The 11,439-nt window shown below is 35.6% G+C and overlaps 1 protein-coding gene across 1 annotated transcript in view; it reads right to left on the bottom strand.

Moving 5' to 3' along the window:
* The window catches only part of LOC106868530 (G-protein coupled receptor GRL101), a 148,090-nt gene that overhangs the window by 108,917 nt on the left and 27,734 nt on the right, over positions 1 to 11,439 (bottom strand). The window contains exon 3 of the mRNA XM_052966806.1: positions 7,769 to 7,888. Within this exon, the coding sequence (XP_052822766.1) occupies positions 7,769 to 7,796 (28 nt within the window). The 5' untranslated portion in view covers positions 7,797 to 7,888. The remainder of the gene's footprint in view (positions 1 to 7,768; positions 7,889 to 11,439) is intronic.

Genomic DNA, 11,439 nt, shown 5'->3' with positions numbered 1-11,439 from the left:
TATATATATATATATATATATTTGTGTGGTAAAATATCTGGTACAGTGGCGGGGTAATGTACGAAATAACAGAAACATACACGCTCCACGCATATGAGATGACATCACTCATCAGTTATCGACCGAATGTCACAAGAATTTCGACACCTATAGTAAATATATGTGTTATTGTGTATGTACATATGTGTGTGTAAGAATTTATGTATGTATGCACTGAGTATGTGCGTGTTTATACACATATCAAATAACTACATAGCCTATGAATCAGTAGAAGTTCTTTTCCTCATTCGCCATATTGTATAGTGGAATAGAAACTGTTTTCTATTTATCTCCGTAAAAAGAGAAAACGAAATTCATTTGATTGGTTGTGAGCTTAATTGCAATTCTTTTCAGAGGTCATGCACCCACATTTTGATGACGAAGGAGACATAAATCATATAGTTATTTATAATGTAACTAAACATAATGACTCCAAGACACCATTAACTCTAATTAGAATGAATATTTATTTGCTAGCAACTTGCTAAAATAATTGAATACTGATACAGAGATAAAGTGTATTTCAGATAATGGATATATGATATAGAGGATAAGGCATCAAGCGGTAATAAGTTTTAACGTATATCGAGATGTGTAATCGAATCATTTGACTTATAAACAAAGGCCTATATATTTTAAAAATTCTCCGAGAACAAAAACAGAAAAGACAACAGCAAAACAAAATAAAAAAGAAGATATTGGTAGAGTGGTTTCAAAGTATATATAGGAAAATCAGGGCGTAAATTGTCTAAACAGAGCTCTAATATCGAAATACGTTAGAGAATCACCATTTATTCTTTCCTCAGGGATATTACAAACTGATATGGCATATTCTCCAATATATTTTATTTCACAACACATTGATGGCTATATTGCTGATATAGTTTCCTTTTCAACATAAAAAGTATCATTAATATCAATGAGTGGCTGTGTGGTAAGTAGCTTTCTTACCAACCACATGGTTCCGGGTTCAGTCCCACTGCGTGGCACCTTGGGCAAGTGTCTTCTACTATAGCCTCGGGCCGACCAAAGCCTTGTGAGTGGATTTGGTAGACGGAAACTGAAAGAAGCTCGTCGTATATATGTATATGTATATATGTATGTGTGTGTGTTTGTGTGTCTGTGTTTGTCCCCCTAGCATTGCTTGACAACCGATGCTGGTGTGTTTATGTCCCCGTAACTTAGCGGTTCGGCAAAAGATACCGATAGAATAAGTACTAGGCTTACAAAGAATAAGTCCCGGGGTCGATTTGCTCGACTAAAGGCGGTGCTCCAGCATGGCCGCAGTCAAATGACTGAAACAAATAAAAGAAAAAAAGAATATATATATATATATATATATATATATATATATATATATGAGCGTTGTTGTTCGCTTGAAGCAATGTAGTACACAAGTAGAAAGGAAGTAGAAGAAAGCAGACGAAGAAATGTCTAGTTACATCTTGAGTAAAGTATTCCATTTGAGATTGCTCGGAAATTATTTCGACACTTTGATTCCATCTCTCTCTTTCACTCTCTCCTCCTCTCTCTCTCTCTCTCCCCCCCACACACGCACACATACAGACACACACACACAGACTCACGTACACACACATTATTTTGCAACAGTTTTGATTCGGCTCGATGCGACTGAATGTTTTGCAGGCTTCTAACAGAAATCCGGATCGTCTAGGTTTATATTGCCGAATGAAGAAACATACGAAATCGAAAGTGGCTAGAGGGAGTCCAAGTTGGCTACTGGACAGTGAGCTGCTGCTGATCACATGGTACTGTTAGAAATAAGATTAGCATTTCAGTGACACTAGAAGCATTAGATAAGAGAATTTCTTGAACCGCGTGGCTGGACAGGAAGCTGGCAACATCTTGATGTCTGGCAAGCTGACAGAAGCAAGGACCACAAGTGTGTGTATCAGACGTATAAGTGCGTGTTATTGGTTTTATGAGTGTGTGAGTGGGTAGTGAGTTCAAGAGCGATGTAGCCAAAATACTCAAAGATCTGAAACTAAAACGTAAGCAGTTGCCCTCAAAATAATCAATTCTTTCGTTATACCATTCAGAGTTAATCCCCAAAATTCAAAGCAAACGATGTAAGCCTTACATGTAAATAACAATTCAGTAATTGGTTTGGTCACTAACTTAGTGATCAAGCCACTTAGTGACTTATCTCCTGATTTGTGCAAATAGATCGCAGCAATTACGATAAGGTATCATGACTAGAGCAGTGATAACAATTATCTGCTTTCTAGAGGTTTCAAAGAACGTACTATCTATCATAGTTACACGCAATCCATCATATTTGAACATTTTGGGTATATGCACAGGAAAATCTTTAACCCCCAAAATCGCTGAAAATATGCTGCTCGATATTGGCACTCCTTCAGTAATACTCTAGCACTAGCATCTGCTAACACATACATACATACATGCATGCATACATACATACATACATACATACATGAACATTCTAACCACCGTCATCAAAAGATCATCAAAATACAGAATTTGTCTTGCCACTTAGAAAAATAGAAAATTCAAGAACGCATTCACCAGCACTGGTTATATATAACTGACTGTCAATCAATTTAAGAAACGAAACTATTAGCATAGATATTTGTAATAATTCAAAGCGGATTATCTACAACATTTAGATACTTAGATAAAATTTATATTGAATGAAATGTGTTATGTAGTATTTGAGCCATAGAAGGTCCATCAATTCTGCAGTACGAGACCAAAATATTGAAATAAACACAAAGTAGTAATTGCTTCATGCATTCACATGCTTTAAATCTACTGAAATACTATCAAGACATGCGAACAATATTAACAAGTTTTCGTTCACCGTCAAATAATAGTTTGCAACTTAAATATTAAGAATCGTTTCTATTATAAGCACAAAGCCTGGAATTTGGTGGGAAGTGGTTTAGTCGATTTCATTCACCCAGCATCAACTGGTATTGATTTTATCGACCCCGATAGGATGAGAGACAAAGTCGACCACGGTGAGATTTGAACTCGAAGTGTAAAGTCGAAAGAAATGTTGCTAAGCATTTTGCCCGGCCTACTAACGATTCTGCTTGCACGATTCCTTCATAAATAATAATAATTATCACCTCCACACAGTAACAAATGCTATTTTCCAAACAATAAATTGGATAGCTCTCGTTTTAAAATGCACAAACATGATTGTTTTTTCTTTTTATAAAATATATTATCTAATTCACCGCTGCCATACCCTTTCAACATATGCACAGGCTTGTGGTTTAACACATTTCATAATGTGACGCAGATATAGATTTATATCCCATTTATATGATTTCCATAAATCCAACAGCTAAAGAATATACGTCTTACATCTCAGGTAAAGCACCCACTGAAACACACCATGCTCACAGAAACGCTGACGTTTAAGCCAAACTATGTAATATAGTTAACTTTCAATCATTCTGCCTGCTCGTAACGTTAAAAGTAGTAGTAATAGCACGCGCGCGTGCACCTACGCATGTGTATTTACATTGTCTGCAAAGAAAGATAAGATGCTCAGTACAATAAATGACTAATGATAAATTGGCTTATAAATAAATAAAATAAAATAAAACAGAAGATGCGCTGATGAGAATATGAAAATAGTAAACGTTAAAACAAGCATTTATGGAGCTCCGTAGAATAACAGACAAGTTTGACCTCGGCGAGTTTTAAGCTTTGAATATAAAGTAACGTACTCTGATGCCATAAGGAATTTTTAGTGATATAACAATGTTTAGGGAAAATTGGGAAAATTGATTTGACAGTTTCCATCTACATGTTGTATTCAGATAACATGAAAGGTGAGAGTTTTATCCTCTACTTCAAATGTACTGATATTAACGAAAGCTTGTTGAAATCAAAACTACCAAATTAATTAAAAAATATACGTAATTCGGTAAACTACAATATAATATTTATACATTCTCACACATATATTTATAATTGACTTCGTTTCTCTAAGATCTCTGTGTCCGTTCTGCTCCAATATGCTCGAAATGTAAACTCGGTGCCTGAAATCGGATGGAAATGGAGCAGAATCTGAAGTTGGCTTCTCTAGGTCTGCTGGAACTTTAGAGCAGCAGAAACGTTTACTAGGAGTAATAATTAAACGCCCGCCACATAGTCATTCAATTATTCAGAAATGGTAAGGAAATCTCATCTACTTCGCACATTACTATCTTACAAATTAAAGGTTACATTGAATAATGTAATTCTAAAATAACTGTATCTGTAAAAGGAAACTAGGGCTGCATGACTGCATTGCTGGGTAAACTCGATCAGCGTAGACTGGGACTAATCAATAACAACACTCAATAAAACTCCAGAAGCATTAGCTATAACTTTCTTTAAGTGATTATATCATTTGTGTAATTCATATTATTTAAAAATGGGCAGTTATTTTAGAGGGTCAGTGATCACCTTCTGGTCATTACACTCACTATGATCGATTTGGCTTTGCTTTGAACTCGACTGCGTTGTGGTTTGTGTAAATGACATCTACAATAACCTCGAGACGACCAAAACCTTGTAAGTAAAAATGAACAAACAAGAAGAGTGAGCATCCCCATGGTGGAATAAATGCAATGTGTCGTGATTTCTTCATATCTACCACTAGTATAAGAGAAATTGATACGATCTTAAACACTATCTTTCCACTCTGATCAAGCCATGGAAAGAAATTTTTCATACATATGAAGTCTCAAAAATGTTTACCAGTAATATGTCTGAATTTAGATTCTATATTCTAGTTAACTGACATCGCGAAGACAAGAATAAATTATTTACATCTACTCCAGAGTCCCATCGTTTGCTGTTCAAATTATAGATTTTATGTTACATATGCCATGGTTAATGAATTATCTGGAATAATCATCTCGTTGTAGTCAACCATTTATGACTTCTAGTCAGTGAATATGGTATTAATTTACTGTCTGGTATTTCCACATTCTAAAAAAGAACTTTTGGTTCCATTAAGGCCAACTCTAGTAGAAACTCTTAATATACGGTTATTAACTGTTTTTAGATAAAGTAATTAGTTCTCATTAGCTTAGTCAGCCTAGTAATAAATATATGCATATAAGAGCTATTAAATACTCTGAACAGTGGAGTACCGAGTTCAGTTTGTATCTTAGATATGCGGTGTAGCTTGGAGAGCAATTAGCTCCAAGGGGCTGCCCTTTACTAGAAACATTTTATGGAAAGAAAATATTCTGCAGTGTTTCAATGACACCAAAAGTTAAAAAATTGATCATTATGCGTACAGCTTATGCCTGTAAATTCGATAATGATGTAGAATATTTTCTCTAAATGTAGAACGATTATTATATGTTAGAGATGGTAAATTAGTAAATAAATGGTACATTTGAAAATTGCTATAATTGAATTGTCCCTTGCTGATTTAGGTTTACCGGACTAGAAAAAAATCTTATGACGTCCAATATTCTGATATTTTCTTAGGGAAGAATGTGAATTCACACAAATGATTGGTTATAACAATAAAGCTTGTCTGAACATTTTGCATCAGTAAATTGTTCTAAGTTTCATATAAGGTAAAGTTCACGTGCTGACCTTTGTAAATTATATAAATCTGTAGGAAATGGTTTGTTTTGTTTTACGGATCAGAGAATGAAATCAATTGTCTTTCTTATATTTATTTGAACATAATTCAAACGTAAAATATCGAAATGGCACGGGCATTATGTTGATATTTTAGATAGAATACTTTATTCAATATTTCTTCAGTTATCTGACTGTAAGAAATAAATAGCAGATCATCGAGGAAATTTTCTTGTCATTGATGTCTGTCTTATTACAGAGGAGGTTTCTGTTAGCCAATTTGATTTGCAGCATGAATCAGGAGTTACGCATTGATTCTCAAGAGGTCCTTCAAGATTCAGAAAACATAAATGTGCCGTTTTTCTTTTATTTATAGTGACAAACAACTGACTCCATAGGATATTGTTTTTGTTCCTTTGTATAGTGCCAATGTACCACTGGTCATTGGAGTCATAATCAAGCCGAATTTGTTTTCCCAGAAACCTTATATCAAAAGTTATATTATTCAATGAATTCTATTTTTTTCTTTGAAAGACAGCAGAATGTGATTTGGTGATAATGTCTGTTGTTTCTAGCAGATTAAGCCACAGCACACAGACTCTCATTTTGGGTCACTTGGGATATCATTGTATCAGCTATTGGTTCTTATCTCATCATTAGAGTACTTGATATCCTGAGATGCAACAAATTAACGTACTGTATATTGTTCGATACGCTATGGTTTCTATTAGTATTCGAGATAATAGACAAAACCAGAAATATTGCACAAATAAGCGGAATAGCGGAATTATAGATTTTCTTTCAGTAAAAGAATACCATTTATGGGCACCTAAGACCCACGTATCTGTACAGTTTTTATACTCTCCAATACATCTATTTTTGTAGTGATTCAAACAATTGATGGCAGTGCTGTAGCATTGTCTCAACTCAGTGGTTAAAACCAGTAAAAGAAAAAAGAATAAAGTGCAATAAAATTTTAAGCAAAAGTCCTAAAGCAAGAAGCCTCTAAAAGAGAGAACGTCGATGCAGTTTCAAACATCGGTTAAAACAATGTCCTTTCCCATAATGTGCTAGACAAAGACAGCAAATTTACAGCTTCATTTCACATTTCTACTGTTCTTCAATATAGAATTGTGTCTCATTAGCATTATATTGATGCCAGGTTTCAATTTATATTCCCAGATGAAATGTTTTCATTTCATTTATATCGTAAAAAAAACTCTTAAGATTTATGAAAACCATAAGAGAATCTTCGCATAAAAGAAACCAAACAAATTCAGTCAATTCGTGTTCCTTGCATTAAGTCTGTCTGTCATAAAATGTTGAATAAGAATTGGGCAAAAATATAGACAAAGAAAATAAGATTGGCATGGCAGGAAAAAATATTACATCACCTGATTCATGTCAAAGACTCTTTATTATTCAATTTCATATTGTCATTACCAATGATATTAATGGCAGAAACGTAATTATGAGATGTTTTAAAGTGACTCACCTTCATATGCAACAAAACTGTAATTCGCTCAATCGTTTTGCTCTGGAAGAATTTTCTTTCTGTCGTTTTTGTCATTGGCTCGCTTTACATATCCACAGGATTTCTATTGCAATACCAGTCATAAGAACTTCGCCAAACAATCGCAACATACTAATGTGCGATTGCTAGAAAGGCTATATGCTATTCGCACAGGTTTTGAAATGATAGTTTTACAATTCCTGTTTAGCTAAAAGATAGCCAAACGATCAATAACCGAAGACATGTATGCATTTATTTAAAGAATAGTGTAAGATGGAAAACAGTCTCTTTTGCTTCCTATCTTTAAGACTGACTAGGTATGATTTAAGGGAGATGTGGCCGGTTTTCTATTCATTTCGAATAACCACGTAGAGCTTCCCTTACTTGCCCTATTTTAACTTATCGTCGATAAAATAAGGACAAGAATCATTGAAATGCTGCAATAAATTTAGTCATAGATACACTCACTCAAAACAACGGTGTAAGAAATCAACTGATTTTGATTGGCAATTCAGTTACATCTTCACCATTTTCAGACTTTACATAATCCAATGCATCGCTGGAATAAAACATCAAATAAAGAATTTCACGAAATAAATTAGAAACAGATGATAATTTCTACCAACTTACCACAATGAAATTCGTCCCATTTTGACATTAGGCAATCCGTTTTCCCGTTGCACACCTGTTTTTGTGTAATACAGTAAGCATTGCGACATTTAAACTGATCCGACTCACACTTTGTGTTTCCTACAAAAAGAAAAAAATATACATAAAAATATACATGCACACATACATACGTACATATCTACATCTGCCTTACGTATCTACCTTCACACACATGTTTGTATGGATATGTCTGATTTATACAATAATATACCTAGATAAGGCTTGTTGCTTAGAGGGGAACAATCTCAGTGAAGATCCAGTGTTTCACGAGAACAATAGACGCCCTAGATACATGAACGTTGTTGACTCGATACAAATATTTTAATCACCAACTCTTAACATGGACATGATCTATTAATCTGATTGCAATATGATAGCATATGTACTTAAATATCGATTAGAAAAATAGCTTGTGAGTGTTATAGGTGTAATCGATGTAATCAAATTACCCACCCCTCCGAACTTGATGGCCTTGTGCCAAAATTTGATATTACTCATACTGAAGGTGGCGAGCTAGCAGAATCATTTGCATGCCGGAAAAAAAGCTTAGCGGCATTTTGTCAATCTTCACGTTCTGAGTTCAAATTCCGTCGAGGTAAACTTTTTCTTTCATCCCTTCGGTGTCGATAAAATAAGTACCAGTTGAGCAATTGGGGCTCTGTCCCGAACTTGCTGGCCTTGTACCAAAATTTCAAACCGATATTACTCCAACTGTTTCTTTGAGTAGCAGGCCCTTCCAACGATGTGGTACATATTTTTAGATGTATAGAATCATTTAAAAGTGAAATATTATGTTCACGAAAATAGTACACTGACAAGATGGTAAGCATGGTAACTAGGCCATTTGATCTCTCATTTGGAATAATTATCTATATATAAACTGTAAATATATTTGAGTTCAATGATTCATTGACGTTTGACATTGAAAGCTGAAAACAGGAAATAACATCCTTCAAAAAATAACAGTAACTGATGAAATTTCAGAATTACAAAGCAATGAAATTGAGGTCTTTGAAGTAATGTATTCACTAAATTTTCAATGAAGTCGTTTGAAAATACAGCAAAAACTCTATAAGCGACATGACTATAATGTAAAACGTTTGGTTTATTTCATTGAATGCTTTAATAAAATGCAATAAGAAAACAGTTAAACGTGGAGAACAATTCAATGGAAGAATGGGTCGTGTTAATAAAGTAAGTTTTTGCACTATATATCGAGAATAATTGCTTCAATAAAGAGACATTACAACATTACACATAAAAAGGTAGATGTTGTAACCGTCAATAGACACACACATACACACATACAGACACACGTACATGCGCGCACGCACACACACACACACACACACACACACGCACACACATACACGCGCACACACACACACGTACACTCATATACACACACGCACTCACTCACAAATTCGTGTAGACGAGTACTTAGTACTTAATATATATTGCTGAAGTCACTCATTGCAACAAGTTCTTACATCTCCATATATAAATATACAGATTTGCACACACACACACACACACACACACACACACACACACACACACACACACGCACACGCGCGCGCACACACACACACACTAACAAACACACATACACGCACATATACATCTATAAATATAAATATATTAACGATGTTGATGTATTATTAGAAGGCCGAATACTGTATTATTCACGTTGAGAGATCCTCTAATAAAAGCGCATGGTACTAAGAGCACAAACATATATCGTTAGCAAATGGGAACTGTCTGCCATGGGCGTCTCTCTAGCTAGATCACGTGATATCAACATATTGCGCTGGTATTTACTCGCCGAATTTAAAGCTCCCGTCTATCACTAAGACATGATAACAGACATATGCGCATAAAATTACGTGCTAACATATACACACATATATGCACGCACACATACATGCACATGCACATACACATACACAAACACGCACACACACACACACACACACACACTCACACACACACACACACACACAAACAAGCACACAAACCAACAAACATACACAAGTATATACATACATATATATATATATATGTGTGTGTGTGTGTGTGTGTGACAATTATTCGGTAGCCATGATAAAACTCCGAGTTTCGGATGTCGTAATGGAAACCCATGCCGGCATCTCTTCAGTTATCGGGCCATCAAAACAATGCTATGAAATGACCGTTAAACCAAGGGAAATTACTGTGATTGACCGTTATTAAGACAAAAGAAAATGACCGCACATACCCGCATGCATGCACACATCCACACGCGCGCACATGCGAGTATGTACGTATATAGACGTGTATAAGAACCTTTTTGTGTGCGTGTGTGTCTGTGAGTGCGTGCGCGTGTATGTATAAACTTCTTTGGGCGAATGTGTGGGTGCGCATGTGTATATTTCAAGCGTGTGTGGACGAGCATATACACACAGGCATATGTATGTAGGTGTGCGTGCGCGCTTGTGTATTTGTGGACATGCGCGCTTACGCGATTGCTATGAACATTTTTACTCCCTTACCTTTACTCCCTCCCCTTACTTAGCAGTCATTCTAATAGCTCTTTTGTCTTAATAACGGTCAACCACACAGTAATTTCCCTTTGTTTAACTGTCATTTTCATAGCATTGTTTTTGATGGCCCGATAACTGGAGAGATGCCGGCATGGGCTTCCGCCGCGACATCCGAAACTCGGAGTTTTATCATGGCTACCATTCTAAAAGTTTAGAATTTAAAATAAAAATTTAAAAGTTAGAAATTACATTGACGGCAGTGAGAAACCTTAATGAGAAATTTAAAAGTGAGAGAAGTATATTTGTTTTAAGAGTCCTAAGGTAATAACAGGTAAGAGGTTTTTCTACGGCCATTTCAGGAGTCCACTTGTCCTGGAAAGTTGTGAATTTTATAATCCACTTATTGACAATGTCCCCTTCCTGATGACGGGGAGATTGCCTATACGTGAATGATAAAATTGGTGAAGGAATTTTTAATTTTTCATGTTTAGGTTTTCTTATATTCGCTGTATCACTCCACATATCGACTTTTTTTCTTGCTTATATCTTCATGTATATTCTTATTTCATAGATTTCTTATTTCTATTATATTCTTAAATAATACTTTTAACATGTGCTGAATGTCGTAATGTATTTGTTGTATTAATGTATGTCATAAATATGAAGATAATTATCTAATTTTTGTTTCTTCTTTAAATTATATAGTTGTTGTTGGCACTCCATCGCTTACTACGTCGAGGGATCCAGTTGATCCGATCAACGGAACGGCCTGCTCGTGAAATTAACGTGCAAGTAGCTGAGCACTCCGCAGACACGTGTACCCTTAACGCAGTTCTCGGGGACATTCAGCGTGACACAGTGTGACAAGGTTGACTCTTTGAATGACAGGCACAACAGAAACGGGAAGAAAGAGTGAGAGAAAGTTGCGGTGAAAGAGTACAGCAGGGTTCGCCACCTCCCCTGCCGGAGCCTTGTGGAGCTTTAGGATGTTTTCGCTCAATAAACACTCACAATGTCCGGTTTGGGAATCGAAACCGTGATCCTATGACCGCGAGTCCGCTGTCCTAACCACTGGGCCATTGCGTCTCCACATTATATGATATTGTTTAC

The sequence above is a fragment of the Octopus bimaculoides genome, chromosome 3, assembly GCF_001194135.2.
Source record: "Octopus bimaculoides isolate UCB-OBI-ISO-001 chromosome 3, ASM119413v2, whole genome shotgun sequence".
NCBI lineage: Eukaryota > Metazoa > Mollusca > Cephalopoda > Octopoda > Octopodidae > Octopus > Octopus bimaculoides.
The sequence above is the reverse complement of the archived record's forward strand: the minus strand, read 5'-3'. Positions and strand labels throughout refer to the sequence as shown.